This window comes from Bison bison, unplaced genomic scaffold (assembly GCF_000754665.1).
Source record: "Bison bison bison isolate TAMUID 2011002044 unplaced genomic scaffold, Bison_UMD1.0 scf7180017864304, whole genome shotgun sequence".
NCBI lineage: Eukaryota > Metazoa > Chordata > Mammalia > Artiodactyla > Bovidae > Bison > Bison bison.
The window spans coordinates 6,677,987-6,699,420 of NW_011494876.1; the positions used below are offsets into that span (position 1 = coordinate 6,677,987).

General features: G+C 40.5%; 1 protein-coding gene across 1 annotated transcript in view; it reads left to right on the plus strand.

Moving 5' to 3' along the window:
* FHIT (fragile histidine triad) overlaps positions 1–21,434 on the plus strand; it is an 851,602-nt gene that overhangs the window by 528,287 nt on the left and 301,881 nt on the right. Inside the window, exon 3 of the mRNA XM_010851542.1 lies at positions 21,281–21,426. Coding sequence (XP_010849844.1) covers positions 21,281–21,426 — 146 coding nt within the window. The remainder of the gene's footprint in view (positions 1–21,280; positions 21,427–21,434) is intronic.

The following is a 21,434-nucleotide window of genomic DNA, read 5'->3' on the forward strand; positions in this document are numbered from 1 at the left end:
GAGTGAAAAAGTTGGCTTAAAACTCAACATTCAGAAAACGAAGATCATGGCATCTGGTCCCATCACTTCATGGGAAATAAATGGGGCAACAGTGGAAACAGTGTCAGACTTTATTTTTCTGGGCTCCAAAATCACTGCAGATGGTGACTGCATTCATGAAATGAAAAGACACTTGCTCCTTGGAAGAAAAGTTATGACCAACCTAGATAGCATATTCACAAGCAGAGATATTACTTTGCCAACTAAGGTCCGTCTAGTCAAGGCTGTTTTTCCAGTGGTCTTGTATGGATGTGAGAGTTGGACTGTGAAGAAAGCTGAGTGCCGAAGAATTGATGCTTTTGAACTGTGGTGTTGGAGAAGACTCTTGAGAGTCCTTTGGACTGCAAGGACATCCAACCAGTCCATCCTAAAGGAAATCAGTCCTGGGTGTTCATTGGAAGGACTGATGTTGAAGCTGAAACTCCAATACTTTGGCCATCTGATGCGAAGGGTTGACTCATTGGAAAAGACCCTTATGCTGGGAAAGATTGAGGGCAGGAGGAGAAGGGGACGACAGAGGATGAGATGGTTGGATGGCATCACTGAGTCAATGGACATGGCTTTGGGTGGACTCTGGGAGCTGGTGATGGACAGGGAGGCCTGGTGTGCTGCAGTTCATGGGGTTGCAAAGAGTTGGACATGACTGAGTGAGTGAACTGAAATGAATTGAACTTTCCCTTGGTGCTGTTTAACTTGTTTCTCTATATTTTGTGTTTTGTGAAAATTAAGTTAGCTGTAGGGAGGGTTGTCTAGTAGTGTGGATACTAGCTACATCTGACTATCTAAATAAGTATCAAATAAAAGGTTTTAAAAATTAAATATTGAGTTGCTCCCTTGCTTTGGCCACATTTCAAGCATATGCCTGTGGCTAAAATTTTGGGTAGCATAAGCAGAAAACCTCTGATACTTTCAGAGAGTACCCCTAAGCAGTGTGGTCTAAGAATTGGTGATTTTCAGATTGAAGCATTTGTAGTAGTGCTGTGCGCTTTGTATCACATCTTACAGGAGTCACAGGGTCTGGATGTCCTGCTCTGAGGATCCTGAAACTGATCAGCACATTTAGGCGGTGACACCTAGGTCCCCCCATGATGAATGTCCCAGCAATCTTTCACCTAAAGCAGGAGTCCTTAATGGTTTTAATCAGGGGTCCTATTTGTCACTTGGTGAAACCTGTATGTTTCTTCTCCTGAAAACATTTTTATATGAGGAAAATTAAGTCTATAAAAACACAAAGGAAATTGATGTTACTGAATAGAGGTTATTATAATATTAAAGGCAAATTTATGGTACAGTGAAATATACACTACTTTATTACATAGTAAATAACCAGAACTGTTGGCAGGTATAATGACTGCTAGAATTTTGTAATACTCGTAGAGCTGATGAATCATTGTGGAGTAAATAATGCTTCAAGATATCTGCAATAACCATAAAGTTATCACTTTGTATTTTTAAAAATATGTGTGATAAATATTATGAAAAAATCATAAGCACTACTGTTACTCTGGTTTGTTGCTTACATTTGTGATTTAAGAAGATGTAAAATTTCAGTCATAAGTTAGTGAAAACGAATAAGCACTTTTTTTTCTCTCTCATCTTTATGTATTCTCCCTCTTCTCTTCATCCATCTTTCCTTAAGTGTCCTTGGAGCTCTACCCAACCCCCCCGACTTCCCACAGGTTAAGAACCCCTGACCTGAGTCCTAAATTAACTATTAATAATTTTACATAATTCAGTTGTTTCATTAAGGATAGAAAATAGTGGCTTGTGTAAGTCTGTTATTCCTTTCACTTTTAGAACTAGAAAACTTTAAATAACTTTCCGCCTCTGGAGCTCTTTGGTTACCTTGAAATACACAGTTCAAACAGAATAAACGATACCCATTTTGCAGATGAGGTCACTGAGACTCAGAGAGTTTATATTCCCAAAGTCAATATTGAATTCATATGGGTCACATAAATTCACATGAATTCATATTGGGTCACTCCACATTACACACACAAGAGTCAAGGTCTCTTCTACCATTTAGCAGTTTCTGTTCTAGTGTTTACTTGTTGGTTAACCTGCATCTGGAGAAGGAAATAGCAACCCACTCCAGTATTCATGCCTGGAAAATCCCATGGACTGAGGAGCCTGTGGGGCTACAAATAGTCAGACACGACTGAGCGGCTTCACTTCTCTCCTTCCTAAATGACATCTTTCCACTGTTGTGGTTTGAAGATGGGTCCTTGTATATTTTTACTGCCTTATCATACTATTCCCGGGGTTGCCTTCATGTGCTGTGCAGTGACTCAATGTGATTTTACCTCTACCACATTTTACCTAATTGACTTTGGGAATATAAACTCTCTGAGTCTCAGTGACCTCATCTGCAAAATGGGTATCGTTTATTCTGTTTGAACTGTGTATTTCAAGGTAACCAAAGAGCTCCAGAGGCGGAAAGTTATTTAAAGTTTTCTAGTTCTAAAAGTGAAAGGAATAGCGGGTTGCCGTTTCTTCCTCTGAGACACAGCGGAAGACAGAGGAACCTGGCGTGCTGCAGTCTGTGGGGTTGCAGAGTTGTACACAACTTAGCGACTGAACAACAAGGACCTTGTATATTCCTTTTCTTGTTCTCTGTTCCTCCACATCTATGCTTACCCCTTCTGTGAATGTGCTATACACCGTCCCTGGTGGTTCCCAAGTTGACAGAAAACTCCATGAGTAGCCTTGCCAACAAAGACCAGAGTGAGAAATCGCATCCCTCAGCCCAATTCCAGACTCACATTCACAGTCTGAGATAAAATGTGTTTTGTGGAAACAACATTTCTCTATCGACTCATCTTGAGCTTATTCTCAACAAAAACTCCCAAGCTGTTTTCACACATGCTGCTGTGAAGTGAAATTCCTCCATCCTGTAGCTTAGCCAATGGTCGGCTAGATGCGGGGCTCACAGACTGGAAGGATTCTCATTTTGAAATTTATCTGAGGGCAAAACATAGGAAAAAGAAGACAACCTAGAGAATTTTTCTTTTGTGGGTATGAAACATCATCTAGAAGAATAAGTTATCTAATATTTGCTTCTTGAAGTAAGGTCATTTGTTGTTCTTTAGTCTCTTAGTTATGTCCGACTCTTTGAGACCCCGTGGACTGTAGCCCACCAGGCTCCTCTCCATGGACTTGCCCAGGCAAGAATACTGCAGTGGCTTGCCTTTTCTTTCTCTACGGGGATCTTCCTGACCCAGGGGATCAAACCCAAGTTTCCTACATTGTCAGGCAGATTCTTTACCACTGAGCCACTTCTGTTAGTCACTAAGTTGAGTCTGACTCTTTGCAGCCGCATGGACGGTAGCCCACCAGGCTGCTCTGTCCATGGAATTCTCCAGGCAGGAAGACTGGAGTGGGTTGTCATGCCCTTCTCCAGGGGACCTTCCCAACCCAGGGATCAAACCCAGGTCTCCTGCATTGCAGGCAGATTCTTAACTGTCTGGGCCACCAGGGAAGCCCCCTGAGCCACTTGGGAAGCCCTAAAAAGTAAGATAATAGTTTTACTTTAATTCATTTATTAATCAGTCATTTCAATAGACTTTCCCTCAAGTAGTCATTTACTGAAGCAGACATTTATTCAAGCCATCCATTCACCCATTCAGTCAACGTTTAGCAAGGGCTTTGTGACTGGGAACTCAGCTGGGTTCCAGGAGACAGAAGAAAAATTGACTCCTGCTCTCAGTCCAGTTTACATTATAGATAGGAAACAAGTACACATAAGCAAGTACTACAATTCCAGTATTTGAAACAGGTTCTAAAAGATACAAACCTATGAGGAGATATGGAAGAAAGATGCTTTCAGTGGAATAGACACATCCCTTAAGAGGTGACGTTTGAACTGAGACCTAGCCAGGGCTCCAAGTGTTGGCCTTTGGATTGAGGGAAGAATGAGAAGTGGCCTTTGTTTTTGAAGAGTTCTCAGATGGGTGGCAGGTGGTACGCTATGGAAAGGGCCTAGTATAGAGCACTGTGTGGGGAAGGATGGAGCTACATGCATATCTTCTTAGTTGTCTCAAACCAAGCAGTTGGCAGGAATTTTGCTTGTTGTTCATCATCAATAAGAAATGGAGGACATGCATGGTATTGATATTATTGTTATATAATCCCCTCCCTTCACAGTGTTGTATACAAGAGAACATTTGGTGGAGAAAACTTAATGCTTAACAGCAAATTTAATGATGTATGCAGGGGTCAGGAGGTCTGATACCATGCAGTTCTCAACTAAGTTATCTGGACATTAAAAAAAAAAAAATCAACTTTATTTTTGCCAGACAATCTGTTGGGAGAATTCAGGAATGTGTGACAGTAGGCGTATCCTTCCTGGACAGCGTGTTGGATGAATACATCTTTTTAAAGCCAGGTATAGTCCCTGAATTTCTGAATCCACTCTCCCCTGCTATCACTAGGATACACATTGAATAAGACTCTAGTTCCTGGCACAGGTTTTAAATTTGTGACCCACTAGCCATAACTTTTGGAGAAGAAAATGGCAACCCACTCCAGTGTTCTTGCCTGGAGAATCCCAGGGACGGGGGAGCCTGGTGGGCTGCCGTCTATGGGGTCGCACAGTCAGACATGACTGAAGCGACTCAGCAGCAGCAGCCATAACTTTTATTTGCCCCACTCAGTGCTTGTCGTGAATTTGAAGTACAGATGGTGTCCTGTGTGCAGCCGTGTGGGACTGCATGCAAACTGGAACTGTAGAAAGCAATCATAATCATAGATGGTGAAAACTGTAGCTTCCATGACCTTTAAAATTTCCATCAAAGCAATTAAAACTATCTTATTGTCTGTTAAACATGTATAGGAAAATAATGATATTAAGACTAATACAGCTGACTAATACTAGTACAGTAGAATTTAAAACATTAGAAATATTATAATTAAAGGGCTTTTTTTTTGTTTTCCTTTGGAAAACACTTATTAAGAGTAGTTTAAACAACACCGGCCTCCTTTTTCTGACAGTATGACTCTCAAGTCAGACTGAGCATCTTTTCTGTACCTTGGCAAATTTTCATACTCAGAACTTTCTAAGTTTGGGTCAGTTTCCAGCCTTTCATCCTCTGTGCTCTCAATGTGATAAATAGTGAAGGTTTTGTTTTTACATTGTTGAGTGTTTTACGGGCATTGCTTCCTCTAGCACATCTTCCATCTTTTCGCAATAATCACCTCCTACATTTTTGTCCGTAAGTTTGCCTTCACTAAGCTCTTCTCGTTGCATATGCGGTTTTTTGAACAGCGCGGTTCCCATAGTCAGCTATTTCTTTTGTAACATCATTTACTTGCAACTCACATTTCACTTCCAGCATTATCACTTTTTGTTTCTTTGTTGCGCTTTCATATTTGGTGGCCATTTGCCTCTTCTGATTGTCTATTTTTATAGTTTTAATTAGTAGAAGACTGTTAACTACATATTTTGCTGGCTGTGTGTGACTGAATGACAGATGCAAAGTGACCAGTCATTGATAGGGCTTTGAAAGAAGTGACGTGGGATATGGATAACACTGAAAATCTATAATATTGCTTCCTCTCAATTTTCATTTTTTCTTTTTTGGCCCCCCTTTTCATCTATTAAGCTGAACCAGATGAGATTCTGAGTAAGCATATCTTTTCAGTGGACATGAGTTTGAACAAACTCCAGGAGATAGTGAAGGACAGGGAAGTCTGGGGTGCTGCAGTTCATGGGGTCACAAAGAGTCAGACACAACTTAGCTACTGAACAGCAATCATTTCATAGAAAGGCTTGTGTTTTTTCTATATAGAAATATTAATGATGGAATCTCTCTACTCTGTGGCATAGTTCTTGAAACTGCGGCCTACTGGAGGAACATTTAGTCATCAGTAAGAAATATGTGACATTTAACCAATGATTAAGAGTCAAGAAATTTCAATTTTGGGGAATCCCCTGGTAGTCCAGTGGTTAAGACCCCACGCTTTTGCTGCTGAGGGCACAGGTTCGATCCCTGGTCAGCGAGTTAAGATCCCACAAGCTGTGTGGCTCAGCCAGAACAAACAAACAAAAAATAAATTTTAGCTTTCTTTTAAGCGATGTGATGTTGGTAATGAGAGAGATTGAGGCCTGTGTCTGAGTCTCCATGCCAGAAAACTGTTGGGTGACAAGGATATGTTTGTATTATCTAAGCATATAAAGAATATGGGAGTGAGTTTTAGGATCCTGTGGGAGGCATGACAATGTATGAACGTAAAGCTCTTACAGAATTGCCAGAGCATCTGTTTCTACAATTTTTGCTTTCCTTAGGCATGCTTAAAATTTTTTTTTCAATTATATACACATGAAATTAAAATATGTCAAAATCTTATGTTTTCGTTGGTATTTTTGTAGACCCTTTTAGTATATTTGGTCTCCTAATTGAAACATTAGGAAATATTATATGCTGTCTAAGCACAGAACTTGAAAAATGAAGGTCAGAAAAAGGTATGAATTCTAAATGAACTTAGGTATTTTAAATATTTTTGCAGGGCTTGTTTTGTGTTTTGAGAGTCTTTTATAGAAAAATCTTGTTTTGAAAATTTTAGTTAAAACTAGAGAGGAAAAAGAAATTATAAGATGACTAATTCCTGGACCCTGCCTCCAGTGACGTTCTAGGTTGTAAAGGGAAGGAAAATACTGACGGAGATAATATGGAAAAATGGACTGTGGAAGGGTAAGGGTGAAGTTTTAAATGTGGAGTCAGTGAAGTTCCTGGTTCTAAATGAGCACCGGCGCTGGTGAGCAACAGTATTTAAGTCACATACCCAAGAGGCAAAGAGGGGTGTGCTCAACGGAAGGGGGTCTTGAAGGAATTCTGTCGACTTTGTTTTAAGCAACTATTATTCAGCTTTCACTTATTGCCTGAAATATGCTATTCTTAAAAAATAAAAAGTAAGTAAGTTAGTCACATAGTCATATCCGACTCTCTGCGATCCCATGGACTGCAGTCTATGCTGCCACTCAGTTCATGGGATTCTCCAGGCAGAAAGTACTGGAGTGGGTTGCCATTTCCTTCTCCAGGGGATCTTCCCAACCTGGGAATCAAACCTGGGTGTCCTGCATTACAGGCAGATTCTTTACCATCTGAACCTCTAGGGAAGCAAACACAGCTCCAAAACCCCCAAACCTTATAACCCTTATAAAGTTAGAAAAAATATTAACCCAGTGTTAACAATGAAACCAAGCTAAGAGATTTAAGGAAGAAAGAGTGACTCTGAATGTGTTTCTAGTTTGAAACACTGTATTTCTAAATGCGTTTCTTGTATTATTATTATTTTGGAGATATCAGAGCTTCTTTTGTCATTGGTAGTTGACTTTATTAGGAGAAGAGTCTAAGCAGATGGAAAGAACAAAACTTTTTCCCTTTGCAGGCTTTGGAGGTTTAGTGATAAATGCTGAGCTATATTTGCATACAAATCACTATCTTGAAAAACCCTGCTTTCTTAACACTTTGGCAATGTTGTTCATTGCTGAAGTTTTTTTTTTCTATGAATTATCTTTTTGTTTTTAGAGGATGCCTGATTAGCTTATTCTAGTCTGGAAGTCCCAGAGTGACAATAAAATGTCTTTTGCTTCTTGTTTTGGAAGCATTTGGAAATCACTTGCTACTTAGAGTTTTCACTCTTTTTTTTTTTTTCCTGGTAGGGTTTTCTGCATTTTTATTGTTGTAAATGATTTAGCCCATTCTTTAATTTTGAATGAATCACACAATTATCTTTATGTGTCCAGCTGTCTTTTGTTAAAAGAGACATGTTTTAAATTGCTCACTGCTGAATCAGATTAAAATGACTTTAGTGTTAGTCTATTTTAAAAAATCTTTAGTATGTCTTTTGTGGAGGGTTCATTCTTGTGAACAAGTTGCTCAGACACAGAGTAAATTTTTTTTTCACTCTTCAGGAGTGGGTCTATTAGAGTCTAAGCTAAAATGAATAGAAGTATGAGTTTGTTTGTAACCACTCTTGGAGATGAATTTCAGATAATTCTGCTAATTTAAATCAGTGATTCTTACCTTTGTTGGGGTCCAGAGACTAATAGTACTTTGTATGATGAAGACCAAAGGACAGCAATAGATACATACAAGCACACACACCATATTCCATTTTGTAAACAGGAGATTCATAGGAGCTCTGGAGTCCATCTAGACACCCAGCTTAGGAAAGTCTGTTTAGCTGGTTCCAGGAAATCTGAAAATTCAGGAAGCCAGAGTCTCTAAACAGTGAGCCATATGTCATAGACTCCATTCATCTATCTCCTAAATTATATCACTTTCTACCCACCTCCTCAGCCAAAACCCTGGAGTCTTCTTTGATCCCCCTTTTTCCTTTGCTCCCCACCTCCATCAGTAAGTCCTATTGCTCCTGCCTCAGAAATATGTCTTAAAATTTCTGCAACCCCACTGCCACCACCTTTACCCAGGCCTGTTTTCAATCTCTTATCTAGTCTCTGGTAAAGACATCCCCAGTGGCCTTCAGCTTTCATCCTTGCTTTGATTGAAAAAAATTTTTTTTCCTACACAACATTTAGAGTGATCTTTTGAAAAGAGAACTCAGATTCTGTCACAAACCTTCACTCCCCAGTGGCTGAAATGTTTTGGAGGCAACCCGAGGCATGTAGAATTAATCCAAAGTGCCAACTCCAGGGGAACAGGCCTGGTTTACTAGTCTGTTGTCCGTATCTGTGAGTCTGCTGCTTTTTCTTTTTATCATGTCCACTAGTTTGTTACGTTTTTTAGGTTCCATACATCAAACAGTATTTATCCTTCTCTTTCTGACTTATTTCACTTAACATAGTGCCCTCCATGTCTATCCATGTTGCTGCAAATGGCAAAACTTCTTTCTTTTTGTGACTAAGTAGTATTCCATTGTGTGCATGTATGTGTATATATACACACCATACCTTCTTAATCCACTCATCTGTTGATGTACACTTAGGTTTCTTAAATACTTTGAAAATTGTGAATTTTGCTATGTGAATTGTGAATTTTGCTATGTGAATTGTTTACGTACTTTGAAAATTGTGAATTGTGCTATGAACATTGGGCTGCATGTATCTTTTCGAATCGGTGTTTTGTTTTTTGTTTTTTTCCAGATGCATACCTAGGTGTGGAATTGCTGAGTCATATGGTAGTTCTAGTTTTAGTGTTTTGAGGAACCTCCAAACTGTTTTCCACAGTGGCTTCACTAACTTACATTTAACTGGGTGTCTTTTAGATTAGAAATTTAGGACTTAGCTTTTTTTTTTTTTAAGTGTATTTCCCTCAGTAATTTTCATGTTAGGAAGTTGAGTCTGGTCAGTTTCTATAGTCTCTTAGGAGGAAAGGTTTTCTAGATTGAGCATTGAATAAGCATCCATGCCATTTATTGGTTCACTGAATATTCATTAAAGGCCTGTCCTACATGGAACACCACGGATGCCGGGTGAACATGACTAGGGAATGTTTCCTGTCTTCTAAGAATGCTCTACCTGCCAAATATTCCCTTTTAATGTCTTCTTCCCTTTTTTCTGTCTCTCATTTTCTATTTTCTCTCATTTAGGAGTCTCTGCTATTCTATAATTCATACTTGCTTGCTCTTTGCTTTCACATAGAATGTGAACTGTGATATTAGGGTGCTTCATTGACTTGTCCATCCACACTGAAGATCTCCTGGGAAATGGAATTTTCCGTGGCTTTTGAGGGGCATAAACAAGCCTGAAGCTGAAATCTGTGCTTTCCAGGACCTGATGGAATTTGCCCTGGATGGATGCTGTCTACAGGGAGACAGCTGGATTTCGATCTGGCTACCCTCTAGAAGTAGATACTGAACGTGAGCTCTCCTTATTCCCAAACTGGGTAGAATATAAATGTGTACATGGTAAAGTGCTATTAAATTATTTATGTTGCTTGTGGTTTTCCAGCAGCTCTCCCATGAATTGCAGATCTTTAGCATTACTTTCTGATCTATACTAGACGAAAAAGCTTTTCACAGACTTTTTGAAGTGATTCTCACAGCAGAGTGTATATGTGGGTTGGTTTTTTTTTTTTTTTTTTTTAAATCTCTCATTGGGAATGATCCTTAAATATTTCTTTCAGCCGCTGAGTGTACTTCATTCCTCTTCTACTGAAATTCTTCTGCAACTCTTAACACCTAAGAGCATTTTTATGGCATTGTCATTATGCTGTATTCTTATGCCTACGCTGGCACATTATGGACAGATACTTCTGCGTGGCAGTAAGTTTCTTTGTCAGTACTCTCCTCACCATACTTATTTAAAGTTCACTTGCTTCTGTATATTTCTGGGACCATACCAAGAATACTGAATTTTCATAACAATTACTTAGAGATGTTGTAAGAGTTAGAAATGATTCCATATTGTTAAGGAAGAGGAAAAAGAGTCTTGGAAATAGTCTCCTTTTGCCCTAATTAGAGAATGGCAGATCGTTTGTTTGTAGGCTGATATTCTTCCTTCCCTCGTGGCAGCTGTTGTCACTCATTGTTGTTCAGTTGCTAAATCCTGTCTTTGTGACCCTATGAACTGCAGCACATCAGTTTTCTCTGTCCATCACTGAACTAGTAAATCTCCCCATTCTTCCCTCCTTATCCCTACCAAGGCCTCAGAGTCTTCAACAGACTGCTCTAAGCAGCTGCACAGGTTACTTGGAGTTAGCAGAAGAGAGGAAACCCATTTCCTAAACTTGGTGTTTTGCTAGGAGAACAGGTGATGAGCAGAGCCCCCACCCCGCTGGCTGGCTGGTCCTAGTCCTAGTTCCAAAGACACAGTGACGTTGCTGGTTGGCTTGGAGAAGGGGGAAGAGCTTTGATGGCTCATACTGGCAGTTAAATGTTCTAGTTTATAAGTGACATAATCACTTTTGCTCACAACTCCTTGGCTGGAATTCCTTCCACTTTACCCAACCGTGAGGATCCAGGGAGTATAATCCTGTCACATGCCTAGACCTGACAAAAATAGAAATAGTGAGCCTTTTGCACCAATGACTGCCATGTCCTATTCAATGTATTTTAATGCTCAGCTTCCCAGTGAATTTCATGAAGCAGAAGGCCCTCTTGCTTTGCTCATATTACTAGGATATGTGCTCTGCTTTTTGGTTACAACACAGAAATCTTCAGGCATCTATCTCTTGGTATAGGTAAAGGATGCTCAGTATTCCCAAAAGAGGTTCAGTAGACCAAAATTCCTCTGAAACACTTGTTGTATACAATATTCTACAAAAAAAGTAGTCTTACTATTAAAAAAATATAAGAAAAACTGCTTAGTATCTCTCTCTTTTCTTTTTTTTTTTTGAAGTCAGAAATACGCATTGCTGCTGCTGCTGCTAAGTCACCCCAGTCGTGTCCGACTCTGTGCAACCCCACAGACGGGCAGCCCACCAGGCTCCCCTGTCCCTGGGATTCTCCAGGCAAGAACACTGGAGTGGGTTGCCATTTCCTTCTCCAATGCAGGAAAGTGAAAAGTGAAAGTGACGTCACTCAGTCGTGTCCGACTCTGTGCGACCTCATGGACTGCAGCCTACCAGGCTCCTCCATCCATGGGATTTTCCAGGCAAGAGTCCTGGAGTGGGGTGCCATTGCCTTCTCCCAGAAATACACATTAGTACACAGTTTACCTTGATGAGTTGTAAAGAAACCTGTTTGCCTCATTTCAGTGTTTCTTAACTTTCTTTGACCACACCAATGCTTTGTTTTCTCTTGTGTACTGTCTATTAACATCTCATGGGGGCAGTGTTCTGGGGAACCACGGTAGCAAAGACTCTACCAGGCGCCTGGAGACTTCTGTGACCCTGGGAGGCAGTGAAACAGCATGGATGGTTTTCATGCATGGCCCTACTTTAGGTTTTCACCTTAGTACTGCGTGGCCTTGGATGCGTAGTTGCGCTTTTTTTGTTCTCTACGTTTGAATGTGGGAAAATAAGGTTGATACTATCTACCTCAAAGGATTGCTGATTATCACTAGGACATAGTAGGCAGCAAGCAAGTGTTATGTTATTTTTTCCTTCCCTTTCTGATATTATGTTTCCCCCACATACTTAGTTTAATATAAGGATGTAACTTTTTTTTCTTTTTTCTTTTCCAATTCTATTAGGATAATATAGGATTCTTTTTCCTTGAAATATTCACAGAGTATGTGAAATTTAAACCAAAGAATCTGCACAAGAATGTTTTCTGGGTGAAGGCTCCTCTTTCATTTTACTTTCATTATTTGTGTTGTTATTGTTGAGGTTTTTGATTTCTTTTTTTTTTTGGGGGGGGGGTATTGTTTTACAGTGTTGTGTTAGTTTCTGCTCTACCACAAAATGAATCAGCTGTGTGTGTGTGTGTGTGTCCCCTCCCTCTTGGTCTTCCATCCCACCCCCACCCCCACCCCCTCCCCTCTAAGTCATCACAGAGCACTTGGACATCAAAGAGCACTGAGCTGCTTGTACTATAAAGCAGGCTCCCACTAGCTATCTGTTTTACACACGGCAGTGCACATACGTCAGTCTTAATCTCCCAATTCATCCCCCCACACCCCATGTCCACATATTCATTCTCTACATCTTGTGTCTCTATTCCTGCTTGCAAACAGTTTCATCAGTACCATTTTTCTAGATTCCACATATCTGCTTAAATATATGATATTTTTCTCTTTCTGATGTACTACAATCTGTTTGACAGACTCTAGATCCATCCATATCTCTACAAATGACCCAGTTCTCTTTGTTTTTATGGCTGACTTAGTCCATCATGTATATGTACCACATCTTTTTTATCCACTCACCTGTTGGTGGGCATTTAGGTTGCTTACATATCCCAGCTACTGTAAATAGTGCTGCAGTAAGCAGTGGGGTGCATGTGTCTTTTTGAATTACAGTTTTCTACCCACTCCAGTATTCTGGCATGGAGAACTCCATGGACAGAGGAGCCTGGCAGGCTACAGTCTGTGGGGTTGCAAAGAGTCAGACACGACTGAGAGACTTTCACTTTTCACTTTCTCAGGGTATATGCCCAGTAGTGAGATTGCTGAGTCACATGGTAGTTCTATTTTCAGTTTTTTAAGTAACCTTCATGCTGTTTTGCAGTGACTCTATCAATTTACATTCCTACCAACAGTGCAAGAGGGTTCCCTTTCTCTATTCCCTCTCCAGCATTTATTGTTTGCAGTATTTTTTTTTTTTTTTTTGTCAGTGGCCTTTCTGACCAGTGTGAGGTGGTGGTTTTGATTTATATTTCTCTAACGATTAGTGAGGTTCACCATTTTTCATGTGCCTCTTGGCCATCTTCTTTGGATATATGTATATTTAGGTCTTCTGACCATTTTTTGATTGGATTGTTTGTTTTTTCAATATTGAGCTTCAACTGTGAAAGCCACCAATTTACTTCTCCCTACAAGTGTGGCTATCCCCTCTGAGCAGCCAAATCAGTGCAGAAGTTTTGGGGTTTGCTCAGGGCAGATCTATCAGGAAAAAGATATCTGATTCTTCTCCCACAGATGACTAAGGGCTTGTGTCTTTGGCTCAAAGCATTCTCCAGGACACAACATGAGAATTCTAGAGGAAACTTGTGAGATGGTTGCCCTAAGATCCAGGTATGAGCAGAATACTGTCATTATCTTAATTCCATTGTCCTGGAATGTATCATACTCTGGAAATTAAATTTTGTTAAAATTACATTCATGCCATTTATATTTATGGTTGATGAATATTCCATGAAGTCTTCTTTGAGTTACTGCAGTGGATATGTTAATATCCAGTAAAGAAAGGTATGGCCCAAACTGTCAATATGCTTCTTTAGAATTATATTAGTTAATTTTGGGGGTAATATTTCTACCTTTCTTATTTAAAAAATGTCACAGAAGTGCCTACATTGTGAGTAGGAGATGACTTTTGAGATGCCACCTACTTTGATTCAAAACTCTGCAACTGTGCTTCTCAACTGTGCTACTTAACTCAAATTAATTGAATCTTTCTTAAAAATACTTCATGGTCATCCTGGTGTTGTTTTTTGAAGTGAATTAAGAATTATTTTAAATATTTGCAAGGACTAGGATTATTTGTTAGAGCAAATACTTCATTTTACAGGGTCTGCGGAAGTCTGCAGTACAAGCTGGAATGTTCCTTGTTTGTCATTAAACGACATACTGATCTTCGTAGAGATGAATACAGATTTTTTAAAATTAGTTCAGAAGAATGACTGATTCTTTTCTTTTTAATTCTTCATCATATTATTTGATGCTGACTTACTCCATATTCATACATGCACATGCTAATCAGCTTCATCAGAATCAGTAATATTTTGATGGTTTGATTTATTTTAGTGACTTTTCTATTCTGAATCCCTAGAATAGATCAGATATGGAAAAATAAATGGGAGCAAGCCTGAGCAGCTTTGAGAATAATATTCTGCTTGTCTTAATTAATCATCAGAATCAGTACATTTCCATTTCTCTGTCACGACTCTATATTTAAATAGTTCATATTCGTCATGGAAATGCTCATAAGATTATTTTTAAATCATCAATTATTATCCTTGATGAGCAAATTCCAAACTTATCAAAATTTTTTTAAACAGAAATGCAGCAACAATAACGATCATTTGCTGTAGTTGGGATGGTTCTCAGTTTTACAGCATCTCATTTTGTTTTCAGCTCGAGCAGACGGTTGCAGTTTTTTTTTTTTCTTTTTGGTTCATGAGGTGGTATGGGAAGCCCCAGAGAGAATATATGGGCCTCCTGTGACAAGCACACTCCAGTGGGTGGTTGACTGCTCAGAGGTGGGGCTTCCTTGGCAGCTCGGTGATAAAGAACCCAACTGCCAATGCAGGAGATGCGGATTCAATCCCTATGTCGGGAAGATCCCCTGGAGGAGGAAATGGCACCCCACTCCAGTATTCTTGCCTGGAAAATCCCATGGACAGAGGACCCTGGTGGGCTACAGTCCATGGGGTCACAAAGAGTGGGACATGACTTAGTGATTTTTCTGCAGAAGCCTAGCTGGGATTTTTTAATAGCATATTGGTCTCAGGTTTCCAAAAGAATAACAACAACAAAAACCCTAGAAGTTGCAAGGACTGTAAAGGCCTGACTTTGGGAAGTCACACAGTGACACTCTCATCACCTTCCACTGATCAAAGCAAGCCAAAGGCCGGCCCAAACTCAACAGGAAGGGAAATAGACTCCAACTCTTGGTGAGAGGAGCAGTAAAGTCACTTTGCAAAAGGACATGTAGCATGGGAGGGATTCTCGTGTTTTATTGGTGGATAAATATCTTTAGACATTTCACTTGATCTCTTTCCTGAATTTTGAGTATTCTGAATTGGCTGTGTGTCAGTAAGAGTTCAGCACAGGGCCTGGAATGTTGCCACCTCACTTTAATGTGACAAAAACTCCCTACATGTTTATCCAAAAGGACAGAGACAGTCACTTCTGGACTGGTGGTGAGAGCGGAGAGGAAGAGGGAAAGAAAAGGCATTATCCAGTTTTTGGTAGTCCTTGGTGATACAGATGATGGCTATGAGAAAGTCAATGGCTCCCAATAATTAGACTGTCTAACAAGCAATGGGATTTTCAGTTCATCTGACAGCCTGACTCATTGACATTGACTGTAATATCTAATCTTCCTCCGATCTGTCAGCCCAAGGGAGCCCAAGATACCTTGAAGAAACTGAAGCTCAAAGATGGAAAAGGGCGAAAACACAGGCTCTGTAACCCTCTGGCTTGCTCCTGCTGATATGAGATAGGTCTCTTATTCTTGATCCCGTTGTTCACAGTTCCTTGGTAGAACAAGGGCATTCTCAGGGCTTCCTCTGCCCAGCACTGAGCCCCCTTCCACTGTAGGGTTATATGTCTCCTTTCTTCATTTGAAGCTGAGTTTTTCTCTGGCCCTTGGCAGTTTTGCACAGTGTATTTGTATTTCAGGAAAAGCATGAATCTCTTCCATGAACAGAAGGACTCTGGCAATGGAGGGCATGCTTTTAATAAGAGGACTCACAGAGACTGAGTCATGAAACCTATAAAAAGTATAACATCACAAAGCTATACTTGATAACATGGACTTTGGACTCAGATGGACTTGAGTTGAATTCTACTTTTAGTCTCATCTGGAATGTGCTCTCTTGCACATATTTCTTATTTTCTATAAGCTGTAATTTCCTCATCTGAAAAATAGGAATTATAATAGTACTTCACTGATTTGTTGGAAAGAAGAAGTCAATGAGAGAGAGAGTACACATATAAGGCAAACAGTGATTTTGGCCAAAGGCAGAATGCCCGGCAACTTTGATGCGTCCGTTTCTAGGCCATTTTCAAGGACAAAATATTCTGGTTCAAATTTGGAGAAATACCTTCTGATTTTAGAAGGTGGAAATGTAGGACCATACTGAAAAGTTGATCTAAGACCCTTAGTCAGTTAGATCTGCCTCCTCTGTGCTCCCACAACAGTCAGTACTGATTTCTATCAATAGCACTCATTCTGCATCATGGGGCTTCCCTTGTGACTTAGCTGGTAAAGAATCCACCTGCAATGTGGGAGACCTGGGTTTGACCCCTGGGTTGGGAAGATCCCCTGGAGAAGGAAAAGGCTACCCACTCCAGTATCCTGGCCTAGAAAATTCCGTGGACTGTATAGTCCATTGAGTCTCAAAGAATCAGACACAACTGAGCAACTTTCACTTCACTGCATCATGGTCTTCCCTGGTGGCTCTGATGGTAAAGAATCCGCCTGCAGTGCAGGAGACCCAGGTTCGATCCCTGAGTCAGGAATATCCCCTGGAGGAGGGAATGGCTACCCAGCCCAGTATTTTTGCCTGGAGAATCCCACAGAGGAGCCTGGCAGGCTGCAGTCGATGGTGTCACAAAGAATCTGATATGACTGAGCAACTAACACCTCACTTTCTCTGTGTCATAACAGATTGTTAATGCTACATGACAGTTTGGGATAATAGAGAGTGAACTCTTCAAAGTCAGTTACTCTGTTGCATTCATCTTGGCATCCTACATCTTCACACAAACCCCAGACTGAAAGCAGGCTATAGACGTAGGATGGATGGATGGATGAATGGGTTGCCAGCCAACCCTCTGGTTGGTTCACTCCTATTTGTGAAGTCCACTGTAAATCTCATCTGAACTTAAATGCCTTTGTTGACTTTCTTCAGCTGTGAGAAATCCCTTGGTCTACCACAGGAACTAAATCATGATTGTTGATCTTCTCTTCTTTAAAAAAAAAAAACAGTTATTACTAAATTAATGTCTATACTTTAGATTATTGGGTGAGGCTAGATCCTGTTTGATAATCTCTTTCACAGCCTTTCAGACATGATGAGTGCTGGATAAATATATTAAATTCAACAGAGTAGGTTACCTTCTTGGAGGGTTATCATGCATGTTGGCAGAATAGTCTCTTCAGAGGTGTTAATTATGCACCAAGAGGACCCAGGAGAAAGGGTGCTCTTGTAGCCTATGAGTAATATGGGATTTGCCCACTAACAAGGCCTAAGAGTCTTCAAATTAAATTATGTTGCATCTGTGATATTACCTTAAACCAATTGGCATATAAACAGTGGCAGCAGAATTTCGAGAGCTGTCTGCTCTTCTTCAAGATTAATTTGCTTTCTCTGAGTTGTTTCTCTAGGAACACTGTCTTAGGGTAGTATGCTATTTTGTTCTTTTTAATATGAGAGTTGTGAGTTAATTTTATTTATTCATTCATTTTTTAAAAATGTTTGAACATGCTGGGCCTTTATTTCTGTATGGGCTTTAATAGATAAAGTTTGTCTGAGACCCCGAGTATTCTAGGTAGGAACTACTATTTTCCAGGTATAAATGAGTTTTTTTTTTTTTTAAAGGATTTTACCTTTATAATTTTATTTCCCTTTGGGCTCACATGAAAATTTAGTTTACATTAAAAATGAGTTGACATTTCTCTAGCTCTCATCCAACATTAATTCTAACCGTGCTTTGACTAGAAAACATACATTGCAGTCTATCCCAGTCTCGTGTAGATGATTGTAAGGTAACTGGACGTCATCACCGTTTGATCAGGATCTTAGTACTCAGGAGTGTCTGATGCAAAGACCTGGTTTGCTGTTTATTTGCTCGTTCCAGCAAGACGTAGGAAGTATCCCTGTTGTTGTGGGTGGTGGTAAATTAGCAGTAAACGAGACACATGCTTCGCTTGTGTGGCGCTTCCATTCTCATCTGGATACTTGGTAATGAAGCAACAAAAGTGCCAGCTGGTGGCGAGGGCTATGGAAAGATTACAACAGGGGAAAGGGAGAGTGATGATAGGTAGCGGATAAACACCCTAGCAGTTAAATGCTCTTTTGAGAGACTGGCATTCAGATTAGGATCTGAATTAGAAGCAGCCATAGGAAGATCAGGGGGAATTGATCCAGTCAGAACAAATAACTGGAACAAACCTCCCCCAAATCTAGGAAGGAGCTTAGTCTGTTTGAAGAACAGAAAGAAAGCGAATACCGCAGATGGTTAGTATACATGGGCTTCGCAGGTGACTCAGTGGAAAAGCATCCGCCTGCCAAGACAGGGCATGCTGTTCGATCTCTAGGTGCGGAAGATCCCCTGGAGGCGGAAATGGCAACCGACTCCAGTGTTCTTGCCTGGAGAATCCCAAGGATGGAGGAGCCTGGCGGGCTACAGTCCATGGAGTTTCAAAGAATCAGACATGATTTAGCAACTAAACAGCGACAACACAGTCTACAGGAGAGTGGTGAGGAAAAAGAGACTGGGGCCGTGGGTAAGCCTCACTCACGATGCGGCCTATCTGAGGGTGAGACTCGGGCTCTGCTCTGGCTGTAGAGGAACTGAGAAAAGATAATTGATCCTGACTTTCTGATGCCCAAGTAGTGCCTGGAATGACCCCAGGAAGTGTGTTGCTGAGCAACTCTGCTGCTGGCCAGGTCAACTACTCACACTGCACCCAGGGGCTGCCGACCCCCACTGTGTAACGCCAGGCCCCGCTGCCTCCCTGTAGAGTGACGTGGAGCCCACGTGTGTGGGTCATTTCTAGGTGTAGATGCCCGTGTGGCCATCCTCAGAGTCCCAGCAGAACAAAGAAGTGCTCATACGTGTGACCACCAGCTGAAGTAAGCACATTTGACAGTAATCTCCATTTCACTTTTTTTTTTGCATCAAGATATGTGTGTGTGTGTGCTGCCGTCTATGGGGTCGCACAGAGTCGGACATGACTGAAGCGACTTAGCAGCAGCAGCAGCATGTGTGTGTGTGTGTGTTATGTGCAGATAAGATGACTTTTTATTAAAGGGTTGGGTTGCCAGGAATATTACGTCAGGACAATGTTGCCTAAATGGGTTGGTGAAAAATGTTTACCTAAATGAGAATGTGTTAAGTCTGTTTATCTGTTTTGTGACATGTTGTATTACTAATATTCAGTTAAAATGATAAATGAATGGGATGTATCACCCTGCAGTTAGGTATACACAAGATAAAATACCTCAATTCAGCCATTTTGGTTCAGTTTCATAAACAGCTGGAGTCATTAAACATTAGGTTAAGCTAAGCCTTTAGCACCAGACAAGCAAAATGAACAGGTATTGCGATTTTTATGACATTGAAAATGAAAAACATTTTAGATGTTATTCATATTACTAAAGTTACATTAGACACAAAGATTGCCAGATTCATTCCACCCGTTTTCACAGTCAGCAGTTGTTTAAATAAAATATCATTCCCTTCCCCACCTAGTTGCTGTGTACAGACACTGCCAACCACAGTAATTATGGATGTTGTTGGAAGCTTGCAAAGTTGTCATCTTGCTGTGGTTTGGTGAAGTCAGAGCCTAAGGGAGGGTGTAAATTAAAGCAGAGAGGAGGAAGACTGGGAAAGGTCTCTTTTAACAACGACCAAAAAAAAAAAGCAACTCAGTGGGAGTGGAGGCTGGCAATCTGCTAAAAGGAAATGAAAGGAAATTCTTCATTTCTAAACGGTTCATTGACCCATGATAATAAAGCAGCCCTGCAAAGAAGGATAATTATCTTTTTAAGTATCAGATGCCCTGTGGGTAAAGGCCTCCCTTCTCCTCTCTTGAAAAATGAACTGAGATTAAACAAATACTCCTTTTCCTAGTTTACCATTGACATGAATTTCCTGGTTATGAGCAAAAGTAATCAGTTTTCTCTTTTTCTTTTTCCCCCTTGTCTTATGGAAATCAAGCCCGCCCAGCTGAGCTCAGTGCATTTCCCCCTGGGCCCTGAGTCCTACCAATAGTTTGGGGAGCTAAACTGCTTGATATTCTGGTGAGACTGGCAATTGCAAACTTGTGGTTTTATTATGCCCCTTAGCTCCTTGGCTCAAGGCAGAAGCATGCTTTTTTTTTTAAACAAGAACAACGAAAGACACAGAAAAGAACATTAGCTTTTTTTCTCCTGCTGGTACCTGATAAATAAATAAGAAATTCAGTGTAGCTTGTGTGTGTATACATATGGATGTGTACATGTCTCTACGTGTATGCCCATACATATATGATGAGTTCAAATACAAAAAGGAAGTGAAATGTTATCGATGATGTGACATTGAATATTTATTTGCTACCCACAAATGATCAAACATGTATCCTTTTTCTCTAGACTCTTGTTTGTTCAGACCAATAATGTAAATATGTTGACTAGTCTGACTAATAGAATACATTAAGATGGTTTCAGTTGCACAGACAACCTAAATTGCTTAACCATGAGGCACATCTGCTTGTTATAAATGAAGTTGGCTGTACATTTTCAGAATGTCTACACTCCTTTAAAAAAGAAAACTGCTATTATCTTTTCATGAGCTGTTTTTCTAGAGAGATTTTGATATTAAAGTCTTAACCATGATGCTCTTCATAGAAAAACCAAATAAATATTCCAGTTGCTTTTCCAACCCAGAGCCTTTGGCTCCATGAGAAGACTGAGCTTCAGAATAGAGTTCAGGAGATAACGGTCCAGAATAGATCGTGCCTCGTGGCATAATTACTTCAGCCAGCACTTAAGCCTTTTTGAACACTGATGTCTTTTTCTCTTAAAAGAACTTTCTCAGGGCACCACAGCTTCTCCTTCAGAGTATAATTAGCCATCAGCTCTGTTTGAACTCCTTGGAGTTCAGTGGTTGGTAAATATTTGTTCTTTTATCCCTTAGCCTTTGTGAGTTTAGGCCCTGGGCCTGATTCAGTGCTATGGGTATAAACTTCTTGGCGAAAACGTTCCCTAAAGCAAGCAGAATGTACCTTAACAGACCTCACTGCAGATGTCCTCGTGTGTCCCCTCCGGCCAGTGGAGCGCTTCCGAGACATGAGTCCCGAAGAAGTGGCTGACTTGTTTCAGGCAGCACAGAGAGTCGGCTCGGTGGTAGAGAAGCATTTCCAGGGCACCTCGCTCACGTTTTCCATGCAGGTGAGTAT